Source organism: Podarcis vaucheri (genome assembly GCF_965113315.1).
Source record: "Podarcis vaucheri genome assembly, chromosome: 1".
Taxonomy (NCBI): domain Eukaryota; kingdom Metazoa; phylum Chordata; class Lepidosauria; order Squamata; family Lacertidae; genus Podarcis; species Podarcis vaucheri.
In genome coordinates this window covers 60,221,573-60,246,149 of record NC_138759.1, presented here as the reverse complement: position 1 = coordinate 60,246,149, position 24,577 = coordinate 60,221,573, and the positions used below count along the sequence as shown (strand labels likewise).

General features: G+C 42.3%; 2 protein-coding genes across 3 annotated transcripts in view; both read left to right on the top strand.

The window, feature by feature from the left end:
* PPFIA1 (PTPRF interacting protein alpha 1) overlaps positions 1 to 6,825 on the top strand; it is a 70,995-nt gene extending 64,170 nt beyond the window's left edge. The window contains exons 31-32 of the transcript XR_014220090.1: positions 6,295 to 6,378; positions 6,752 to 6,825. The gene's annotated coding sequence lies outside the window, so the exon portion shown is untranslated. The remainder of the gene's footprint in view (positions 1 to 6,294; positions 6,379 to 6,751) is intronic.
* Positions 2,418 to 24,577, top strand: part of CTTN (cortactin) — a 30,396-nt gene continuing 8,236 nt past the window's right edge. The window contains exons 1-13 of one of the 2 annotated variants that reach the window (XM_082225297.1): positions 2,418 to 2,551; positions 6,295 to 6,378; positions 6,752 to 6,825; positions 9,333 to 9,462; positions 12,508 to 12,618; positions 12,829 to 12,883; positions 13,743 to 13,853; positions 14,763 to 14,873; positions 16,464 to 16,574; positions 18,308 to 18,418; positions 20,061 to 20,116; positions 21,118 to 21,187; positions 22,132 to 22,280. In XM_082225297.1, coding sequence (XP_082081423.1) covers positions 6,295 to 6,378; positions 6,752 to 6,825; positions 9,333 to 9,462; positions 12,508 to 12,618; positions 12,829 to 12,883; positions 13,743 to 13,853; positions 14,763 to 14,873; positions 16,464 to 16,574; positions 18,308 to 18,418; positions 20,061 to 20,116; positions 21,118 to 21,187; positions 22,132 to 22,280 — 1,173 coding nt within the window. In that variant the 5' untranslated portion in view covers positions 2,418 to 2,551. The remainder of the gene's footprint in view (positions 2,552 to 6,294; positions 6,379 to 6,751; positions 6,826 to 9,332; positions 9,463 to 12,507; positions 12,619 to 12,828; positions 12,884 to 13,742; positions 13,854 to 14,762; positions 14,874 to 16,463; positions 16,575 to 18,307; positions 18,419 to 20,060; positions 20,117 to 21,117; positions 21,188 to 22,131; positions 22,281 to 24,577) is intronic. The other variant, XM_082225298.1, reaches the window with a different exon arrangement.

Sequence of the window (24,577 nt, the reverse complement as noted above, 5' to 3'; positions counted from 1 at the left end):
TGTCCATAAGGGTCCTCCAGATAACTATTCCCATCATCCCTGACCATTGCCCATGTTGGCTAGGGCTGGTGAGAGCTGCTGTCCAACAGTATCTGGAGGGCATTACATTGCTTAGCCCTGACTTAGATCCGTATGAGCCTTTCCATCAGAAAAGTTTTCTGCTTCAGTTTTGTAGAATATTCTCTCCTGGAAACGGTGATGCTCTCCGGGCAGAAGTCCAGGGTCCTATTCAACAGAATGATAGACGCACAGAGAGAGCAGGGCTAGATTTGCACATTTTGAAGCAATGCGATGTAGCAAGCGATGGTGCTAATATTTGGAAATCTTGCTGAGGTCAGCCACAACAGTTTTAAGAGAAGCTTTTAGAAACTTGTTTTTTAGCATATAAGTCATGTTCCAAATTTCATTCAGCTATAAATTCCATAGATTGAATAAAGTTGCTTTTCTAGACTCTTCCTCACATTTTTACCACCATTTAACTGTATTGTGAGTCATTGCTCTTCTTTCCCAATGGTGTAACATCTCTCATTTACCCTAAAAAAGGTCTGTAGGAAATTGTATCAGAGAACATTTTTTTTTAAGTTGCAGGTTTCCAAAGAGTAGAAAAGTGTTCCTTAACAGTTTCCAATACATACATACATACATACATACATACATACATACATACATAGTTTTTAAGCAGTCGGTCTCTGCTCCGTGCCCCAAACATGAGTTTCCAACAGTCATCATTGCTATTATTTGGAGTTCAATAGACAACTTTTTTAAGCTATAGAAATGCCATTTTTAAAGCATGGATCTCTGAAGTTTGGACTTACAGATGGTAAAAAGAGTGTTCTGTTTACCTATTCTTCCCATGCACATGCCTGGCAAAAGCAGCTAGAGGGCTTCCCTCTTCTACAGGAGCTTGGCTGGGGAGAAGGGAAACAACCTGAGGCAGAAAAGTGGAAGTGACCCGTTATTCCAGGTCAAAGACTTTTGCTTTTGTCCTCCCTCTGCTGAAGCCCTGGATCCCTCCATCTCCTTTCTTCCTAATTTGTGATGGCCCTACACAAACGGTCATGTGAGGCTGTAATTTCGGGGGCAAAGTGCCATCAGTATGCTAGTGATATTCGGCTCTATTTCTCCACAACATCTCAATCCGGAGAGGCCGTGCAGGACCTGGACTGGTGCCCAGACACAGTGGTGGGTTGGATGAGGAAAAAGAGAAAGCTTTGAATCCCAGTAAGATGGAGGCGCTGTGGGTGAATGGTTTCCTGTGTCTGAGAAATTGGCCAGTTGCCGTCCCTGGATGGGGTTGTGATTGGAGGCCTCAGTGGCTAGGAGTGGCTTCTGTTTGCTTTGACTGGTGCAATAACAGGATCGGGATAGCTTGTTGCACATTAATGTTCAGGCATTAATGACTTCAGTATTGGATTACTATGCAGGACTTCCCTTGTGCTTGACCTGGAAACTGCAGCAGGGTCGCTGACAGGAGTGAGACCCTCTCAGCATATCTTGCTCAGAGATATGCAGTAGCTGCCGGTATGTTACCAGGTCATGATCAATGTGTTACTGTTAGTATACGGCTCTGAACAATTTGGGGCCAGTTTTCTTAAAGGGGGGCCTCACCTCATATGTGTCCAGTCGGCCACTTCAGTCTGTGGGACTAGCGCTTTTACAAGTACAATACAGTGTTCATTCCACGCTTGCAAGAAGCCAACTTTTCAGTGTTGCAGCACCTACACTTTGGAATTCTCTGCTCATTGTTATTAGGCGGGTGCCTCCTCCAAATGGTTTTTCCGTGCCTACTAAAAACTATTTTAGTTCCAGCAAGGCTACCCAGGCATGTAATCTTAATATGCAATTTTAATGCCTCATTTTAGTAAGTACAACTGTTTTAAAATTACAGATGTTATTTTAAAGTTAATTTTTTATGTGACTTGTTTTTAATGATTTTTTAAAAAATTAATGTTTTAGGCTATCTAAGCCGTTTAGAGGTTTTTTGTTCTAGTGACGGTATGCAAATAACCCCATGCCCATTTTAGCTGAGAGCCAACCCCACTGAAATCAGTGAGACGTGGTTTACTTTTGGATCGACGTGACCCAATTGCTAATAAAATTTCCCGCCCACCCACCGGCCGACTTGAACGCCTGGGTTCCCCCACTCCCACCCTCTGAATGGCAAAAGCCATTGCACGCTTTGGTAAGAAACGATGCCTCCCATCGGGACCCGAGCAAGCGCGTTAGAAAGAGGCGGCGCAGAGAGAGGGTCCGGGAGCTTTGGCATAGGAGATGCGAGGGGCGCATCGGGGGGCTTCCAATATAGGCGACCCCCGTTCCCGCGGACTTGCTGCAAAGCCCGCCCGGAGCCGAGTGCCAACCACCACCGGCAGCTCGCTTTAGTCCTCTCCCACCTGATGACGCGCTGTGATGAAAAACAGGAAACGGGATCTTGGGAGAGGCGGAAATTGCAGCACCAGCCGAGTTAGGAAGCCCCAGCAGGGGAAAGCGAGGAGACGCTGCATCGGGAGAGGAAGGCGCCTGGGCAGCCAGGAAGTGGGCTGGGAACAAAGTAAGTGGCAGGAGCCCGGCCAGGTGCTCCCTCGCGCCGCTCGCCTTTTGCGCCAGCCACGGGGAGGCTCCTCGGCGCAGCAAGATCCGCAAGCCGGGAGGGTCCCTGCCGCCCGCGATCCGCTTGCTCGTACTCGGCTCTTGGCTGGAGCGGGGAGGTGCAGCCGGGCGTAGGGGCTTTAAAAAATCAAGTGGGCGGGTGGGGGTGCCTTGGCTCTGATTTCTGCGCCACGCGCAGCATGGCCATCCCGGGGATCTAACTAGGGCATCGGCGCTGCAAGGTGGGGCCCGTACCTGGAGCAGCCCAGATTGAGATTTGTGAGGGGAGGAGGAAGGAGAAGAGTCGTACAGGGAGGGAGGAAGTGGGGGCTGGGGTGCCACATGGCATCTCCGTGGCTGGCTGGGTGGGCTGCCTCGCTTTGATCGCCCTTTGTTCTTCGGTGGCGAGGAGGCAGCTGATCGAAGGGGGCTGAGCCGCTCTTGCTTCCTTGTCTGGGACGCTCATTCCCGAAGGGAGGGGAGCGCCTTCCCGGCTCGCTCTTCCGCTCGCCGGGCGTGCCCGCGCTCCGTGCCTGCTCAAGGGGGCAGCATCGTGCTGGAGAGAGGACTGCCCGCCCCCCTGGGCAGTTGGCATTTTCCTGGGCACATGGATTGCAATTCAGGCTAGTGGATGTGGATGCGAAAACTGGATGGGCTTGTCTGGAGTAGGAGAATATCATTGTGTGTTGTGTTGGATCTCAGGGGAAGGAAGTTATTTGACAGCTTCATCTTGGGGGTGCTGCTCCCCACAAGCTTAAAGCTGGTAAGAACTCTGGCAGGGTGAACATCAAAATAACCCGTAAGTGGCTCTAGGATATGAAGCTGCCAGGTCCGCCCAGCAATGGTCCATCTAGCGCAGCAGGTCTACATGCCTCCCAAGGTTTCTCCAAGGCTACCTGGAGATGCTGGGGATGGAACTGGAGACCTGAGTGCAAAATAGGCACTCTGCCACCACGCTAATAGCCCTTCTCTTTGTCCTGTGATTGAACCCCACCCCCACCCACTTCTCAGCCATTAATGCAATAGGGAGATGCGCAATGATTTTCCTGGAGCATTGAGGGGATGCTTACTTGCGCTTGTTAGACACATTTCCATGTTTATAATTACCGAAAGGCCACGGCACGTGAGCCAGTAGTTTATGGAGGCAGCAGGTCATGAGCGCTGCCGCAGATCATGTGTCTGAAAACTACTGCCTAGCTGCATGTTATGTTCATCCTACGGATGTTGATGTGTGCCGGCCTACCCTTGTTATCCTGGTGAGACAGTGTGCTTTCGGAATCCAGATAAGAGCACTGTTCAGCTGGATGCAGATACTGTCCTTTGGAAATGGCTTGTAATTCTGTGGTAATTCATTGCCTGTGATTCAGTCAGTCACACAAAATGTTACTCATGGTGCAGGCAGAAGTTGGACTTATTCATTCTTTCATTCTGAAGTCCACATACCACTGGACTATCCATTGTTTCAGTGAAGAGTGCTGATTGAAGCTGTTTATTTCTGTTGTGGTCATTGCTTTGCCTTTTCAGCTTTGCATCTAATTGTCTATGTCCCACTCTGTTTTATTTCCTACCTCATTGGACTTCCTAGAGCAGGGCTGGCAAGCCTGTCCCCACCCCCAAATGTTCCTGGGCTACAGTTTCTATCAACCCTGACCATTGGTCATGCTGGCTGGGGATGGAGAGAGTTGGGAGCCCGACATTCGTTTGACCATAGATTCCCTCATTCCTCTTTTTCTAATCGACGTGAGAAGTTGGGTCCAGACAAAATGTTATCTGATGGCCAAACCATGGTTTAGTGATCAAGAGTGTATTTATATTTTACCTAACACTAGTTGGTGGCAAACCGTTTTCCTGATATTGAACTAGTGATATGAAAAGCTTCATTTGTTCACTATTTGCATGCCATACTGTTTTTAAAGACACAGAGAAGCCTGTAGTCCTAAAATTAATAGATGCTGGATGTATCTGACTTTCTGACCCAAATGGCACATACAGTATATGTAGTATACCTGCAGAAATGTGCACAAGTCAAGAATACCCATGAAAGGGAGATTACTGACAATGGTTAATTTAAGGTATTATTTTGAGGCCTGCTCTTTGCTCACTTAGGGAGGATATGTACACAAATGCAGTAACCTTATATTCTATAGCACAGACCTATAGGATGGGTAGATAATGTGAAAAAATTCCTCTGAGGCAATTGGGGTTGACTTGCTACACCACTTTTTACTTTCCTGCTGTATAAAATACACTCTGCATGCCACTCTCCTTTCTTGACTACAGTCTGGATAAATGCTTTTAATGTATTATTATGTTTTGATATGTTGGAATCCACCCAGGGTGGCTGGGGGAACCCAGTCAGATGTGTGGGGTACAAATATAATAATAATACAGTAATAATATTCTTCTCTGGCTGCTGTAGAACAAAGTAGCCAGCGTGTCTGATTGTCTGAGTTCTCTATTCCCCACCCCCTTACCCCTTTTCCAGAAATTGTGTGAGTCAATGACTCATGGATAACGATTCTCTCCAGCCTGGTTTGAAAGAAATTGGCCAGAACAGCAAATTGCATAGGAAATTTAAAGCCACTGAGCTGCTAACCATGTTCAGTGGAAAACTAGAAAGGTTGGAGCTGGAAAGGAAAACTCAATATCTCTTGCGTCTGCAAAAGAAGAGAGGCTGAGATGTTGTCTGTTGTGCAGTACCTCTGGTGTAGTGGTTAAGAGCGGTAGTCTCGTAATCTGGGGAACCGGGTTCGCGTCTCCGCTCCTCCACATGCAGCTGCTGGGTGACCTTGGGCCAGTCACACTTCTGTGAAGTCTCTCAGCCCCACTCACCTCACAGAGTGTTTGTTGTGGGGGAGGAAGGGAAAGGAGAATGTGAGCCGCTTTGAGACTCCTGAAGGGGAGTGAAAGGCGGGATATCAAATCCAAACTCTTCTTCTTCTCTCTGAATGTTGATGACTGTATGTAATCCCAAGCACGCTTACTCTAAAGTGAGCTGGCTGAATTCAGTGTGACTTACAGAGCATTGCAGCCTTATTTTTGGTCTGGTATGTTTTGTGGGAAGAGGATTTGAGCTATATGGAACTGGGTGGTCTTCAAACTGCCTGTGTGGGGAGGCAAGAAATTGCTCCAGATTGTCCACGTGTCTTTAATTAATGCCCATGGCCATTTTTATCCCAGTTGAAACTCATTTATATAAAGAGAAGCTACCTTTAAAATCACCCATTTCCATAATTGCAATAAATAATACTAGAAGCAAAAACTACCTTATATTGCTGTAAGTGTGCAGAGGTGAGCTGGCTAAACAGTTCAGCTTGTGTCATGCCTTCTCTGAACTGGCCTCCCTTTCTGTGGCTGGTTCACAATGTGTTTCAGATGAATGAATGAACCAAACATATGCATGTTGACTCTTACCGGAATGAATTTCCTCCTTTTCCTTTGAAATGGTGCCAGTAACTATTCCTAGCTGTGGAATAATGGCAAGAGTATTCAGCTTGCAACAATGTGGGGTTAGCTAAATGTACACCCATTAGAATTGCAGTTGTTGGCAGTATCTAACCATAGCAAAGTCATTAACCAACCTTTCATTGGGTGGAATCTATATATTTTTCCTGGCAATAATAATGTGATTCTTGCAGAACTATTTTGTACTGCAAGCATGAAACCTTTTTTATTCTAATGTCACTGTTTCTTCTGAAATTTCAGATGTGGAAAGCAAGTGCAGGCCACACTATCAGTGTCAGCCACGATGATGGTGCTGATGACTGGGAAACGGATCCTGACTTTGTGGTATGGTTAGAAACTTTCTCTAAATGCTAGCCATGCTAGTTAGAATCAGAGCAAAGCAAGTAATTTAGGGCTTGCTAAGTCAAAGTCTGAGAGTCATCGGGAGGGACATGCTTATGTTTGTACGCAACAAATAAATGAATTTAACTGGGTTTTTTAGGAGCTGGATGTTTATCCTGCTGAAGGACTTGTTGGAAGAGGGCAGGATATGAAATTGAAATTAGCCAAAATGACCAGTGACAGATGGGAAGAGGCAGGGAGGATGCAATTGTAGGATTTGCTTTCATTACAGACCTTAAAGTCTCTTTCACCTCTGAACGCTCTGGTTCAATTGTAATTGCTGCTCAACCTGTTTCTCTTTCCTGTGTACTTTCAGAATGATGTGAGTGAAAAAGAGCAGCGCTGGGGTGCTAAAACTGTGCAGGGATCTGGTCACCAAGAACACATCAAGTAAGCCACTTCTTTCATGGTCTTAAAACTGTGATTCTGGTGATAGTTTTGGCACGTTATTCCTTATCTAGAGCAGAGGTGGGGAACCTTAGGCCCTGGGAACCAAATATGGCCATTGAGCCCTCTCCATCTGGCCCCTGGGTCTCTTCCCTGCCACACCCTTTCTTCCTCAAGTGTTTTTGCCTGGCTAGAATGTGAATACTGAGCATGTCTCTTGCAGGGTGGAGTGTATGCATATATAGAAACTAGCCTACTGTGCAAAGCTAAAATGCATATCTGTTGCTCCTCTCATTTTTGCCTCTGGCCCCACCCACCACAAATATTGCCCTGAAGGGAATGCGGTCCTCAGCCTGAAAAGAGCCTTGCTCTGGAAAAACAGCAAACAGGCTGTGCGCACGTAATGGGTCTCATCTTTTAACCCAGGGCTCGTAACCAAAGTTTGAAGCTGGTCAAGAATCCTTGGCTAAACATGTAGTTACCATTAGATGCTGATAATATCGGTGTCGAAATGCCCTTTAACTTTGGGTAAGGAGTTTGCTTTAGGGAGAGACTGTGGGGGTATGAGCATGTTATCAGACAGCTCACTCTTAATCTCTTAATTGTGGTTTAGATATTAATTGCATGGCATGCTCACCAGCCCACTGCTGTCACTGTGAGGGCTCATATGTTTTTATATGTTCTAAAGGGAAGTGAAAAACTGCTTCCAGCTACCACCTTCATTGCTACATACAATGTCTCAGAAATAGAAGGGCAAAATTTCAGATCTTCTGCCCTAAGTCCTGTGCATTGCAGCCATTCTTATTTCTCTGGTGAGAGTTCAACTTCAGCTGGGCCTGCAGCTGGCGAAAAACATAGCCGTATGTAACTTATCTGAATGGTAACCTAATGATCAGTTTTGAAAGGTAGATAGTATTGCTGTAATGAAATCTGAAGGTTATGAAAACATCAGTACAATCGTACCTTGGAAGTCGAACGGAATCCCTTCTGGAAGTCCGTTCGACTTCCAAAATGTTTGGAAACCAAAGCGTGGCTTCTAATTGGCTGCAGAAAGCTCCTGCAGCCAATCGGAAGCCCCGTTTGGATGTTCAGCTTTCAAAAATAGTTTCCAAACCGGCACATTCATTTCCATGTTTGCGGCGTTCAGGAGCCAAAATGTTCGAGAACTAAGTTGTTCGAAAACCAAGGTACGACTGTAATGGTCTTCTGCTCTAAATATTGAAAACAAATGTTTCTTGAGCATGTGACACAGTTGAGGAACCAGTTTTCCTACTCAGCTCTGGTCATTTGGTCCGTGGTATGCTTCAAAACATAGTTTGGAAATTTTTGCGACAATTGCCTGTTCCTAAAGGCATGTTAGAAACATGGTGAGCCATAATAGCAGCATAGCTTCTGGTATTGTACACTGATGATTGAAGTAGCTCCATCTCTGGAATAGTACAAGAATGCCGATTGTGCTATCGGGTAAGGTGGCAGGGCTGACAGTACCTGCATGTTTATTGTTAGGAGGAACAGCTTCGGATGAACGGCCCTTTTCTGAACAGTGTCATGGGCTGTAAACAGGGTACACAGGGCAGTAGAAAATGGTGGCCCTTTGCATTACAGGTGACTGGGGCTATATCTGGAGTACTGTGCTTAATTTTTAGTCACCCATGGTGAAGAAGGATGAATTCAAGGTGGAAAAAAAGATGCAAAAAGGAGCTACTAAGAAGGTAGCAATAAAACAGGGACGGTTAATTTAATTTTTTTCATAAGTAAATTTTTATTAGTTTTCAAATATTCCCCCAATAATAGCCAAATTATAACAATATCAATTTGCGGGACAGGTAGTTTAAAGGCAGCTCCACACAGTGTGATATAAATGATACGATGGGTATAGCCTGTGACTTCTTGCACTTCGGTCAGCACAAGAAATCCTATTTTTGCCCCGCAAAATCTTGGATGATTGAAGAACTATCTGAACAGGATGGCGAAAGCACTGAAATATTTTGCATTTTGGATGTGTAATGCACTGCAGTATTAGCATTTGAATTTTCTTACTGCAGACTTCTCAGGCAGCATTCAGTTAATGAGTCCCATCAGCAGAAGCTGACTTCTATTTGCACAACAGGGCTGTCCCCCCCTGCCCCCTGTGTGCTCCCCAAAATTGGTGGGCTCTGGGCGGGTTGGGTGAACCTCAAGAACAGCGCATGGAGGAAGGAGAGGAGGGATTGCTTTGTTTGGCAAGCTGAAACCTTAGTATGACATTGAACTCCTCCCCTAGGTTTCTTCCTCTCTTTAAAGCAGCAAGGTATGTGTGTGCAGAGGGGTGGGAATAACGTAGAAGGATTCTGAAACGGGTATGGAAATAGTTGTTTTTATTTAATTATGGGAGTTGATGTAGTTTCTTTCTCTTCCTAAAGATCATTAAAAATGTTAAGGGCAAAAATGGCACAGGAGGCGAGAGCTAGATCAAAGTGGCATCTTTTACTGCAATTTCTCTTGTTTTTAATTGGTTTTGTCTCAAAAAGCATTCATAAGCTGAGGGAGAATGTATCCCAAGAGCATCAGACTCTCAAGGAGAAGGAACTTCAAACAGGACCAAAAGCTTCCCATGGCTATGGAGGAAAATTTGGTGTGGAACAAGACCGCATGGACAAAGTAAGTGCAGAAGATTTTGCACGGCTGATGTGCTGTGTACAGGCATGATTTGCCATACAGGGGCCTCGTAAGGCTTTCTTGGACCCTGCCTCATGCTCAAATGTCCTTTTCCCTCTTTCTGCTTCTGGGTGTCTGTTGTTGCATTCCTTTGACAGGGATCTTGGGATAGTAGAAAAGTTGGTCTGACTTGACTTGGCAATCCGTCCAGCTCTCAGTATTGCTTTCTAATTGCAGGGAAGTGAAAGTACCTTGTGTCATGTGCTGCTCCTGGGAAGGTGCTTAATATTTCCAGTACGCTTTCTAAATTGAGGAAATGTCTACCTCACATACATAATTGATATTCATGCTGACGTCCCTTCCATTCGTGAATCAAGCCTTTGACATCTTCTCCCTCTCTCTACAGACCCTCACTATCACTGCCCAATAACAGAGTTCTCAACAAGAAATAAAACAAATTCAATAACAAAACACTTAAGAGTATAAAGACAGTGGTGGTGGGGAAGTCATATTAAGAACATGAAGCTAAATTGAATTAAAAATAAATAAAAATAAAACCTCCTGCCTGGTGCTGAAATGACAGAAGGGTAATACTGCTGATAGACTTGAAAGCCGCTGAGAGGTTTAGGAGAACCCACAGAATTGAAACCCTCATAACTGCCTTCTGGGAAAGGTGATCTCAGAGGGCAAACCAAGACCATTTCTGTGCTCAAATGGGCTAGAATGACAACTGAAATTGATTGAGAATGCTGAGGATTCTTGGCTTAAAAAGAAAAAAAGTTGTTATTGATTGAGGCATAGAGGTAGTAGGAGTCTAAAATAAGAATTGCATAAAGCCATTAGCCAAATTTGCTAAGAGACATGTTGCCTCCGTGCTTGATGAGTCAGTGTGGTGCAAGTGGAATATACACACTACAATACTCTAGGCCTGCACTGTGGCATGCAGTAAATGGCCTCTGATCCTTACAATTCATGAAGGAGAATTGTGGTTAGTAAATCTGAGTGTGGGTTGCAGCAACCACAAGCTCTTACCTCAACAGACAGATGATGAAGAGGAAAATCCCCAAGTATCTTAATTCTGAACACAGGATATGAGGAACTAGCTCTTGGGTCAAGTTGAAACCACCTCAGCTGATGAAAGAGGCTATGATTTTACTAGAACTCTCTCTTTCTCTTTAAATCTGATCTGCAGGTTGACTTATGCAAACCTGGTACAATCATTTAATTGTTTATCCCACAGTCCCAATAGATTTTGTTTCTGGTCATTGCAGTTTGGAATAGAAGTCTGTTGTACCTCCTCCCATGCTGAAAACTCTGTTATTATTTTATTTTGAAACTCAGAAATGGCAAACTGCGCGCTAGAAAAGCTCCTGTTTGATAAGGCGCGTGCTTAGCATCTCTCTCCTGCTCTGCAGGAAGACAAATGTGGAGACCAAATGTGGAGGAAGTTGTTAATACTTGATAGAGACTTTGGGAAAGGAAGAGAGTGTCTGGTGGCTTCCTGTAGGATAGCAACACAACACAACATAGTGCACACTGAAGGCACAATTTTAGCTGAATTCTCTTGCAGTTGGAAGATGCTTTCTGGTAAAATAGCTACCAGAACTGCTGACGCAGTAATGACAGTCTTTATTTTATTTATACTTTTTATTTGTAACGATATTTAATATACTGGTGACTTGTATAGAAAAAGTAGTGTAAAGCACATATACCGTCACGGTAAGCATCAAAGAACAGAAACTGTCATAAGAATCTGGCCGATCACATAAAACTTATCCAGCTGAAACAACCTATTGGCATAAGTAAGTCTTTGAAAGACATCTAAAAAATAAGAAGCAGAGATGCTTGGTGGAATTCCATCAGGAGGGCATTCCACACTGATGGGGTAGCCGCACTAAATGCTTGATTTCTCACAGATACCAAATGGGCCTCGTTCACACAAGGATAGTTCCAGATGAAGTTTGTAGTGGTTAAGGGCTATCCCTTTCCTGTGGCCTTCTTTCATCTCTAGACCATGATACTCCTAGTGCATTGGCTCCCTCCCAATTTACAATTGAGTCTGTATATATTTTGGTAAATGGAAGTACTGACTCCTATAAGCTGAGGTAATGGAATTTCTCTTCCCCCCGCACCGTTCATTTTTAATTTGTATACCGCCTTTCTATATTGCTGTACACAAGGCAATTTACCAAGCTGAAGAAACAACAAAATATGCAACAAAGATCACACATCCTATAACAGTCCAGTCTATGAAATGACCAAATACCTCCCTGTACATTTTGAACTTGAAATTTAAATCTTACTTGGAAAAGTAAAATTAACAAGAAGGCTGGATTTTTTAAATGTTCACATCCTATCAGCTGAAGAGATTGTGTTCATATATATCTTGGATGGAGACCTCCAGGCCACAAGCCAGACTTGGCCCACCAGCTTCCTGCATCTGGAGGCTGTTTCTCTGAAACCCGGCCCACCTGATGTCATATGTGATGTCAGGTGTGAAGCAGGTAGAGATGAAGCTGCACAAAGCAGGACTGAACCACCAACTGCATCAACTGATCCACAGGGAGTTCAGTCCCATCTAGTTCAGTATGACAACAGATGACTGACAAGTAGCTGGTCCCATCCACCTGTCAGAGTTGGCCTTCTGGCATGGGGGAGATAAAGATCTGGCCAAAAAGGTCCCCCACCCTCCAATATACATGGAGCCAAGACTGCAATCTTTGCTTGTCTTGTACAATTTAAGTAGAAAAGGCAACCAAGGTTGAACCTTTAAAGTTATGTGTTTTCTTAGAAATACAGAGCAGCCGTGGTTTAACTTGTTTGAGTAATCTTAAAAGTGCTCTTAATTGTTCATTGACACCCTTAGCTTTCTGATGTCATTTCTATAGTTTCTTTGGGGCTTATACAAACTTCAGGTTCCACAGGGAGGAACCAGTAACCATAGTGCTTGTTCAATTTTGTGTTGAATGAATAGGTTTTTCCTTCCTCTAGGTGGAAGTTAATTGGTTCATATGTTTATATTAAATGTGTCTTTTCTTGTTCTTCCAGTCAGCTGTTGGTCATGAATATCAGTCTAAGCTTTCTCAGCACTGTTCCCAGGTGGACTCGGTGAAAGGTTTTGGTGGGAAGTTTGGTGTGCAAGTCGATAGGGTTGACCAGGTAAACGACTTCCTGTATTTCTAGAAATGTGTTTGATAGCTGCCTCCTACATTTTTATAGTGTAGGTGTTGATGTGGCTGTATTAAGATGGTTCACATGTAAGTGTCATTTATTAATAACACTTAGGGTTGTTTCTTCATTTAGAATACTCTTGTAATACTTTTTATTTTTATTCAAATAATTTTCTTTTTCTTTTTTTTATTTCTGCAGTCCGCTGTAGGATTTGAATACCAGGGGAAAACCGAGAAACATGCTTCTCAGAAAGGTAAAGCATTCTGAGGAGTTTGTGTAGAATTCGTCTTCTCTTCTTCACAACAAATTCTGCTGCAGAATTCTATTCCAGTATTTCTTTCATGAAGGCTTATGGAACAGGAATGTTATGCCTGTCATTCCATGTCACTGTTGGCAAATGACACATTAATGTTGGGAGATTCAGGACTGGCAAAATAAAGTACTACCTCACACAGCACAGAGCTGAAGTATGGAATTCACTGTCACAGTAGATAGTGATGGCCATCATCTTGAATGGCTTTAAAAGAGGATTAGGCAAGTGAATGGAGGATCAGACTGCCAGTGTCTCCTAGCCCCAAATACTATGTTCTACCTCTAGTATGCCTCCGAATAGCAGTTTGGGGAATTACAAGTTGGGAGAACACGATTCCATTCAAATCTTGCTTGCAGGCTTCCCATAGATATCTGGTTTGCCACTCTGAGAACAAAATGCTGGAGTAGATGGTCTTTTGGCCTGATCCAGGAGGGACATTACCACCTTTAAAATTTCTAAGCTTAAAGACTAGTGGCAAAACCTGGAGGAAGCATGAAACCAGTTTTTCATTTGTGGACACATGCCAACTATCCAGACAGGTCCTACGTGGGCCAGGAAAAAGCCAGGAAAGAAATCAGATATCAACTTATCTTCCTTCAGTAAAGTTACTGTAACTGTGACTATTACATAAATGCCAAATATTTACTCTTTAACATGCTTCAAATCACTCTTTTCATAGTTATGAGGGTGGCAGGGAGGTAATTATTGAAGGAGGTGCCACTAATCAGCATCATCTTCAGAATTGTTCAACTGGCATCCATGCAGTTTCTGAAATTATTTCAATGTGCTTGTTTCTCAGACTACTCAAGTGGATTTGGCGGGAAATATGGAGTACAGGCTGACAGGGTAGACAAGAGCGCATTGGGATTTGACTACCAAGGGAAAACAGAGAAGCATGAATCGCAGAAAGGTTTGTTGCTTGCATTATATTCTGTGCATTTTTTAAAATTTCAGGAGCTTGTGCTATGATGGTAAATTTGTAAAATCTCCCCCCCCCTTAAAAATAGGGCAGAGACTCGTTTTTATAGCATCAACTCAACAAATAACCTTCCTTTTGTGTTTGAAAATTCTCACGGTTTAGCTAACACAAGAGTCCTCTTCAATCCAAAGTTGTCATTAGAGGAGGCAAGAAGCTTATCTAGTAGATTTGATGGAAAATCTTAATACCTGCAGATTCTAAATTCTGAGTTCCGGCTGCAGTGGTGGAAAACAAAAAAAAAGTGTCTCTTTTCAAAAGCTTGGTAATGGGTTTCCAAAAAAACCAACAAACCCTTATTTGCCTGTTTGTGGAAAATGACCTCTTATTCCCAGTTCTCGGGGGTGGGGGGTGGGGGGGTGTTTGCCAGGGATAAGAGGTAGTTAGGCTTTTGTTTGCATATTTTTGTTTTTGCTGCTGCTGCTCCTTTCTGCAAAACCATGAGCAGAATTATGCACTTTTATTCTCTGTGGAAGAAACCAGTCTCTTTCTGTTTCTGTTCAGTTTTTGCAGGAGGCAGCGAGAAGCTACTGCAAGGATTTGTTCTCCAAAAGGTCGTTTCTCAGGGAACAAAAAGCCACTTCTCTTTTCCTTCTCCATTTTTTATTGAAAAATACGGATGAACTCGATGTCATGTGATGTGAAAGTGTCCTCTGTGGTGGTTGGGTAGCGATGGCTCTTTCACACATGCAAGTCAACACTTGAATACTCAGTTGGAGTGATGAGCAGGAGAATGTGTTCAACTGACCACTGCTAGCCAAATAGCTATCAATAGAAAGAATTTAATGTCTTAGTTTGTACTGCTATGATGATTTTTTTATATTTTTTCCATTCCATCTCCAGATTATTCCAAAGGTTTTGGTGGTAAATATGGTGTGGACAAGGAGAAAGTGGACAAAAGTGCTGTTGGCTTTGAATACCAGGGCAAAACTGAAAAACATGAATCACAGAAAGGTTTTTATTTTAAATTTTATTCCATGAAATTGTTTTGGGTTGGCCTTCTTTAAGTCTGAGCCTTTTAGTATACTTCAGTATCCCTGCATAAACGGAAGCCTTCAACTTTTAGAAGTAAAAAAATCCTCTTCCCTTTCTCTTTCTCTTTATTCTGTCTTTTTGTTTTGTTTATTTTGTTATCTTTATATCCTTCTTTTTCTTAGAATCAAATAAAAAAAAATCCCACAGCAGCTGACACCTATGAAATAAATAAACTTAAAGTTGATTACTTAAGGAAGGCCTGTGTGAGAATACACAGTTGTCTTAAAGTTCTGAACTAACTTCACAGCACACAAGTTCCTTCATAAGGATTATGTTGTGTTTATGGGTGTTACGGATTTTGATTTGTTTGCTGTACTGTAAACCATCCTGTGGCTTGTGCAAACGGTGGTATATCAATCATTTCAATAAATCATCTAAATAATCTTATTTGTACAAGTATTTATAAATGTTTATAAATACAATACCTCTGTAATATATAGATATATACAATTTAGAAGTGTAAGGTAAAGGTAAAGGTACCCCTGCCCGAACGGGCCAGTCTTGACAGACTCTGGGGTTTGTGCGCCCATCTCACTCAAGAGGCCGGGGGCCAGTGCTGTCCGGAGACACTTCCGGGTCACGTGGCCAGCGTGACAAAGCTGCATCTGGCGAGCCAGCGCAGCACACGGAACGCCGTTTACCTTCCCGCTGGTAAGCGGTACCTATTTATCTACTTGCACCCGGGGGTGCTTTCGAACTGCTAGGTTGGCAGGCGCTGGGACCGAGCAGCGGGAGCGCACCCCGCCGCGGGGATTCGAACCGCCGACCTTTCGATCGGCAAGCCCTAGGCGCTGAGGCTTTTACCCACAGCGCCACCCGCGTCCCTAGAAGTGTAACAACTTAGAATTTAGAAGTGTAACAACCATTAAAAGCAGTATAGAACAATCATTAACATGACTAGCTACCTATGATTATTTGTTTATTTATTAAATTTATATATTGCCCTTCATCCGTAGATCTCAAGGTGGTTCATAACTTAAAAATATAAAAAACCCCACAAATATATCCTGTGAATACCTCGGCTCAGACAGTTTATTGCATCCAACAGGAAATCTGGATGATAGAACTAGTAACTGCTGATGTGGCAAAACAGTACTATTTTTTGTTTGTTTTTTGTTTGGTATAAACAGCTGCCTCTTAAGTTTGCACCTCATAAGATTAGCAGTATTCCTTCTTGTGCATTTCTGTAAATTGGACTATAGTGAATATTTGCTGAGTTCTATACAGTAGCCTTCTCAAGGCACTGTGGAACCAAGTAGCAGAGTAGAAATTGCAAAATAAATGTCCTAAACATGTAGTTTAATTCATCTCAGTTCACTGAGTCCTTATGACTGCAGCTTTGTGTACTAATATTTTCTCACCATTTAAAAAAAATCCTACTCGTACATTGAGTTGGCAAGGGAACAAAGACCTCTAGCTACTCTCTCTTAAATATATAAATTCACTTTAAACCTCCTCCAGGACAAAAACATTACCTCGGTAACACCTTGTGTTATTTTATCTATCTAGATTATACAAAAGGTTTTGGTGGAAAGTTTGGGGTGCAGACGGACAGACAGGACAAATGTGCCCTTGGCTGGGATCACCAGGAAAAAGTACAACTGCACGAATCTCAGAAAGGTATATAGATATTTCTTGGCTGTACATATAAAGGGGTACAATGATTACCATGCTGTATACTGTACTGTATATTATACTGTTGTCGTGTTCATATAGAAGGAAGGTATATGCATCACATGATCTCTAGCAGAGGTCACCAAAGTGGTGACCTCCAGATTTTAAACTACAGCATCCCTAACCATTGGCTGAGGCTGATGGAACTGGGAAACTTGTGAAAATATTCTTCAGAGTTTTCAGACTCAAACTACATGTTCAAAAATATTACATGGGCTTGCACCATTTCACTTGTATATCGTGAGGTGGAAAGGGAAATAGTAGTATGCCTGAATGCTTTCCCTTGTGAAAAATGTGTTCTGCTTTTGAAAAGATGGGTATATCAGAGAAAGTTTTAGCACATTCTTCTCCTTGGTGTGATTGCTGTGTATATGCAGGGGATTTTTGGCATGGGCTTTCAAACGTGTGGCATTCCAAGCTGTGATTTCTCCCAGCTGCAATCTGAAGTAAAACAGTCTTGGAACCATAAGATTTCTCAATGTGTATTTTGGTTCTGAATTGCATGATGGGAGGCTACTGTTCAACGCCATGGGAGTCATCCCGTGGTGTCCTGCAGGGTTTCATCTTGTTCCCCATGTTATTTGACCTCTATATGAATCTACTGGGAGCTGTCATCAGGAGATTTGACGTGCCATCAATATGCAGATGGCATCCACCTTTCTCTTTTTGTACCATCTGAGTTGGGAGAGGCAATTGCTTGGAGACAGTGATGGACTGAATCTTGGAAAGACAGAGGTGTTATGTGTTCTGAGTTCTTACACCCAGGAAGTGAGGAGATGACCTGTCCTGGGTGGGGTTACACTCTCCTGGGAGGAGCAGGTCTGTTCCTGGATTCAGCACTGTTTGTTCCTGGAGGCTCAGGTGATCTTAGAGGCTAGGAGTGCCTTTTTCCAGATCCCGCTGGTTCACCAGCCTCAGCCCCTTTTGGGCAAAAATGACCTGGCCATTATACTCCATGACTGGTAACTTCCAGATTGGATTATTGCAATGTGCTCTAAATGGGGCTGCCCTTGAACACATCTCAGAAACTTAAATTGGTTGAAAATACAATGGCCAGATTACTGGCTGTGGCTCCATTTAGATAGCACATAACTCCTGTTTTAAAACAGCTGCACTGGTTACCATTTTGTTTCTGGCTCCAAGATACTCATATTAGTGTTTAAAGACCTAAATGACTCAGCCTCTAGATACCTGAAAGACCAACTCCTTCCCTACTGGACCCCCTTGAGCTCTAAGATTGATAGAGGGGGGCACTCTTGTTTGTTCCACTACCCTCAGATGCTATGGGGAGGGGGTGGCCCAGGAAAGAAAATTCTCTCTGGCAGCCCCTAAGTTGTGGTTCTCCATCCCAATAGAGGTGTCTGGCAACTTCTTTATTTAGCTTCTGTGATACTTGAGATACATATTTTTAGGACCCACCTTACTTTTGTGATTTTTTTTTATTTTTTGTGATTGTAAATTGTTTTAATCTGTTTTTTAACATTGTGTTTTAATTGTTGCAACCTGCCCTGGTACCTTAGGGTTAGGGGCAGGTGATAAATTAATACTTTTTGGGGCTTTTTAGTGGTGTTTGTTTTTTGGTTCGTCCATGTTATATCTAAATATGTTTCTCTTCCTCCTGTCCTTCTCCTCCTCTCTTCTTGCTTCTTTTTCCTCATGATATAACCTGGATTTCTCAGACTATAAGAGTGGTTTCGGAGGGAAATTCGGTGTTCAAACAGAGAGGCAGGACTCCTCAGCTGTGGGGTTTGACTACAAGGAGAAACTAGCAAAGCACGAATCGCAACAAGGCATAGTTTCTAGTTGTAACTTACCCAGTGCTGCCACTTCTACCACAGACTTAAGTTGCTCTCTTTGAAAGCCCCGCACCTCCCTCGGGCAGTTTCACGGCAACATTTCTTTCTCTCTGAATCATATCATCCCAATACATCGCCGCAATCTTTAGTTGAATGTTTTAAAGCTAATGGCAGCCATTCTTCATTATTATTATTTTTGGCAAGTGCGCATCAGGTCAGTCGTCTGCAATAGTATTGCTTGAGTGTGGACTCTGTGATATATAAGGTGTGGACCTCTCCCATGCCTTGTGTAGTTTTTGATTCTGGCCTACAAAGCCTGAGTCTTTGCCATAGCAAGGTTGCTTCTGTTCAGGAAATGTCACTTGTGATACCCACACCTTTAAACAGTTGAGTTTCTTCCGTCATAACAAGAAGCCAACATTTTAGGTTTATGCTGAAATTGATAATACTGCTTAAAAATGCAGATATCAATGTCTCTTTCTTTAAATGCAATGGGTGAAATAGCATAACAGGCACCACTATGAGATTATCTTCTTTTCTCCATGTGCTGTGAAATCAACCTAGCCAACATTACATATAAATATATAGTGAGAGAGAGAGAGCTCCCTTGCCTCTTTCTTCAAAGGAAAACCCATGTGCAATTCATTTCCTAGAACTAGTACAGTAGTTTCCATATGTTGCAATGTTAAAGTCATGCACCATCCATCCGATATAAAATATGCCCTGATTTGGCTGTTAGAAGGTTTGAGATTTTGTTTTTAGTGATCACCGCTTCATGCAGTGTATCAGTTCAATATAAAACATGTGAAATAATGTCTTCATTGAAACGTTAGGCAAAGGTGATTTGGTTCCAGTGTTTTGGGCGGATAGATAGATATATAAACTCTCTTTACACAGAATCTCCTTGATGAAAATAAGGCAAGGTAGCCCATGAGATCCTTCCATAAATAAATAAAATTTCATTCCTTCAGTCCCCCCCAGTGTGTGTGTTTTGTAGAAGTTTGTCTATCCAGCATTTAATTGTACTTCTGCTGTCAATCTGTAATGAGACAATGCCCTGCTCAAAGTAGACTCTCTAAATCGGTGGGCCTGGCTGATGTCAGTTCAGTGCTTTTCAATGTGTCTACTGAAGACTATGGCTTGGTTGGATACAAAGCCAATATATCTGGTCAATATATCTGTGTCTTTTTGGCATTTAAAACACTCATTCATTGACATGGTGAATGCCAGAAGTGGTGAGAAGTAAATGCTAGAAGTAGAGTAATCCAAGGCTGTTCTACAGAAGTGGGGTATGGCAGGCAGAGTTGTTGGGTCCACAGAGGGAGAGCATCCTTTTATTTGCTTGATTCCTGCCAGCGGTCATCCAGTGTCATTTCAGCCAATGAATGTGGAAGCATGAATCTGGCCCACTGTAGCTTGCACATCTGCCGACACTTCTTCCAAAATCTTACAAGTATATATATATATGTATGTATATCTATATTTCATCTACTTCTTTGCTGTTTTTTGCTTGGCTGCAGTCATTGGGAACTCTTAAGCATGCAGCTTCTTTCAGTACTCATCTGCATTTGAGAAAACTCAAAAGAGGGGTAGAAACAATCACCTCCAATTAGTCTTTTTTTTGTCCTGTTTTTAGACTATTCGAAAGGCTTTGGTGGAAAATATGGCGTGCAGAAAGATCGAATGGATAAGGTATGACCGTAAATAAAATATTTCTTATGGCAAGGATGGGCAACCTTTCATTTCTGTCTGGGAACTGATGATGGGTGGAGCCGGAGATAAATTGTCTGCATTAAATAATGTGGAATAAATACCCCCTGACATCAGTTTTTATAATGGCTGCCTCAGATTAGAATCTCCCGTCCAATGCAGAGTTGCTCAGAAATAATCCCCTCTGAATTCAATGAATAAGTATACAAAGGAGCTTCTTACTTTATTTTTTAGAACAGCGGACTAATACAGATACTGTTCTGGAAAATAGATCCTTTCTTAGGTATATATACATACTCATGTGTGGCTGGTGGATGATGAAAGTGTTTTTTTGTTGTTTTGTTTTTAAGAAACAAAAATTGTGAGGAAATTCATATCAGCTGCAATTTTTGCAGCTCACAAGAAGTAGAAAAACATTACAAAAATGTAGCATATAAATGTCCAAATGCATAAACAAGAGTGTTGCAACATAAAAAGTATCAGGGATCAGTTCATAAAAGCATCCTCAACCTTCAGTGCAATTGTAACCATGTCTACTCATATGTTGAACCTTCATATATTTGTGATAGAGGCATCTGTTCCCCTTGCTACCTCCTATCATTGTGCACTTAAAGCTTCTCTACTGCTTTTTGAAATTGAGATTTGCTCAGTTGAGTTCTCTGCTCAGTTGAAATTTAGCTCTGTGTTTCATTTTACTTATAAAAAAAATGTCAAACACCTCTTGCATCCAAGTTTTTTCATTTGTCATTAGATTGCCAAATGTCAGGTGGCATTTTGCTTTGTCTGGATACTTATTAAAATCACACAGCCTTTTTACTTGTTTTGAGTCCACATGTCACCTTTGAGAACATGCAGCTTCTACATGAAAAGCAACTTTGGAGCATAAAAATGACTTCTTTAAATAAAACTGTTGTATGCATTTCTAAGGGCTTGTTATCTTGTCCCTGAATATGTTTGTGACCTCATCTGGCTTTTATTGATAGAATGCATCAGCTTTTGAAGATATTGAGAAATTGTCTTCAACATACCAGAAGACCAAACCGGTGGAAGCTGGTAAGGCTATATTTTAAAATGCTGAAAATCTCTCTCCAATGTTTTCCTTGTTTATGGTTTAGGTTGCCCTTATACCTAAAATATCTTAACTTCTTGATGGCCTAAGTGCCTAGCATTATGAGGATGAGGGGCTGTGAATCTCAGGCTTGTGTGCTCCTCTCTTCACCTCTGACACAGCCACAAGGAGATTCCTGAACTTTCAGCTTTTGTTTTGGATTAACCACGGTTTAGTGTTGCAACTGAATCCCAAGTTAATCTTAACTATGGTGAATAAAAACAAGACAGCTTCTTAAATTATGGCTTGAAGGTGACTAGTTTCCATTAAGCTAAGGCGAGCCACAGTTTCTCCCAAGTTCAGATGGCCGATCAAATGTGGTTAATGTATAAATGAAAGGAAAACTTCTCAACTCCTTGTAGCAACATTTCAGGGGTGGGGGTGGTTTGTGAGCCTGAGGTTTACTGCATTTCACCCTCATAATGCCAAGCTGTGCTTAAGCATTACATGGGAGTGCAGTCATTGCATCAGCATAAGTACTAAATCTCCTAGGTGTATTTAGCTTTCTATGCTTGGAATGGCGAAATAAAAATTGGATGGGCTTTCTAATGTATTTTCTTTTTTGTCTGCTCAGGAAGGGAGTCATCATTTTAAATTGAACGTGTCAGCTAATCCATGGCCTTGTTGCTGGAACGACTCCTGAATTCCTAACTTTTAAGTCAGTCATTTAGGCCTGAACTTTCAATGTGTTCCAATTTTTGCAGCATCTGTTTTTAGTAGGAAGGTGAATGAGTCAGGCTTCTCAGGGGATTACATTACTTTTTCTAAGTATAAAGAATTCGCTTAGTCTTGATTTTGGTTACCGGTTAACTCTGGATCTGCATGCTGTGGAGGTTTGCATAGGAAACTGCCCTGTAAAATGAACGTCTCAATATTTCTACTATTACAGCAAATAACAAAACCAGCAACATCAGAGCTAACTTTGAAAACCTAGCTAAGGATAAAGAGCAGGAGGATAGAAGGAAGGCGGAAGTCGAAAGAGCTCAAAGAATGGCACAGGACAAGCAAGAACAAGAGGAAGCCAGGAGGACGCTGGAAGTCAGTGAAATTCATTGCTTTGCCTCTTTTTTCCACCCTCCCCCACCCTTGAGAAAAAAGTCAGAATTGGTTTGGTTTGGTTTTTTGAAAATAATTAACTTTAAAACTTCTAGAAAGCTGTCAACTTTTACGATTCAGAACTAGAATACATATTATAAATGGGACTGGTTATTGTTTGCTTAAAGTCTTCCTAGTTCCAGGATTCATTAATTAGGCTGTAATCCAAAATATGGATTCAAAACTATGAGGAGGGAAGGAAGTTATTTTTAGATATTCTTAGGATCCCTGCTTTCTGGTTGTCACTACAGTATATATCCCAACTGACGAAGCTCATAAAAAGAAAGTTTCTGCTGATGAAATGTGAGCTGTTGTCAACCAATCCTTTTGTGTCCGGACTGGACACAGAAACCTCTAGCCATGTTGTGTTCCCTGTTAGGCCCTCCACCTCCGTCTGAATTGCTCCTTTTATTGTTAAGAAACCTCTTGGTGTAACTCTGTATTGCTAGCATCCTATAGGCCACTAGCTTTACTTGTAGCAGAGACATTCAGCCCCCTGATTTCCTTGCTCTGGTGCTGGCAATAGAATCATTGCCGAGCATTTCGGAGCTGCAGTGGGATAGAATTGGGTGCTGAAGACGGTGGGCAATGCCTCCTTTATGACCCTAAAGCTTGATCCTATGACAGGGGCACACAACTAGACAATAGAGAAGGATGTTTGCATGGGGCTGAGCAATTTTAAAATGTTCTCACCCTGTAAGGTTTGAGTTAAGTAGTTGGCAAAATGCAGAGGCAGTTCCTCAGTAAAATATGTAGAGCCAGCTGGAATAAATACACTAGAAGGGTTTCTTTCTCCCGCCCCCCATCTCTTGGAAAGCGTCAACCTCTGTTGAGTGTTCTCTGTTAAAGAAATGTAACTTGGCTGTATCCTTGCTCCCAACCAATTCCTTTCTTCATCATATGATCTGTGTCCCTGATGATGTCATTTAAATCTAAGAAAGAGAAAAGCAAGGTGGTAGTTTTTACTTTTATTTCTAATGAGCAAAGATAATAGATTATTGCTCCTAAATGCCTACCTCTTTTGGACTATCTTTAAGTCCTAGAAAGTGCTGTGCAGCTTAATCTGGAGACAATTACTAGCAGCAGCACCCAGCATGGGTCTTCCTACTGCCACCCACTCTGACTCCTGCCTTTGAGACACTGATGTAGAAAGAAATTGCCTGTTTGCTACAGAATATGTGGGCTCCGTGAAATGAAATGCAGCAGTCCTGTACTGCTTGCATTCACAACACCTGGTAACAATTTAGTGTGTCAGACCACAGCCCTGGGACTACAAATGAAAAATAAGTTCCTCTCCCAGCTTTGTAGTATGTCTTGTCTTGTTAGTGGGTTAACTAGACAAGGGACGACTTACAGACTTGTTTCCCATCAATGCTTACTTGCGGGGGGTGGGTGGGGAGATATGTAGTAATCAATGTTATAGTCATCGCTCTTGTGTATTGTAATTCACCATTAGGGAAATGCACAGTACCTAAATGTTTATGGCAGGAACAATGAACAGATCACTTATAACCCAGTGCTACTAATTTTATGTATTCACAAATCTTATATCTTTCAACGTGGAACTCAGGACGCCTGACGGCCAGTAGATAAAACAACTGTACACAGTAATATATCATCTAAACCACAAAGTCATGGCAGCAACAATTCATCAGTACAACTGCAACTAAAAATAGTTTACCTCTTTGTATAAGCACCTGGCCAATGTAAAAATATATATAGTCTCCTTGTAAAAGCAGCATTCCTCCATGTCTTGTTGCCCAGACATATATTGACTTAAGCAAACAACTGAGACTTAAAAGTGCAGTGCTTAATAAATCCTAAAGCAATTTCACTAATCAGCCATGGTAGAGAAATAAAGATACATACAGCGAAATAATCAGCTAATAGAAGAGTATAAAAATACAACAAATACAATACACTAACAATAGAAAGCAAAAACACACAATACCCTCTTCCCTTCCTCAGTAGCAGCAGCAATGTGGAAATAGGGATACATAAAGTGAAATGTGTAATTCACCATTACATCATTCACCAATGTATAGCAGATTTAACCATTACATCATTCACCAATGTATAGCAGATTTAACTATTGCTGTTTCCACAATTGTTTACAATAAGCAGGTGACCACAAGTGTACTCGCTGTACGTACCTTGCTTATCTAGGGACAAGAGGGGCTGCTCTTCCTTCTGTGACTCTTTCAGCTTTCACCCAGAAGCATTATATGATCTCCTATCCT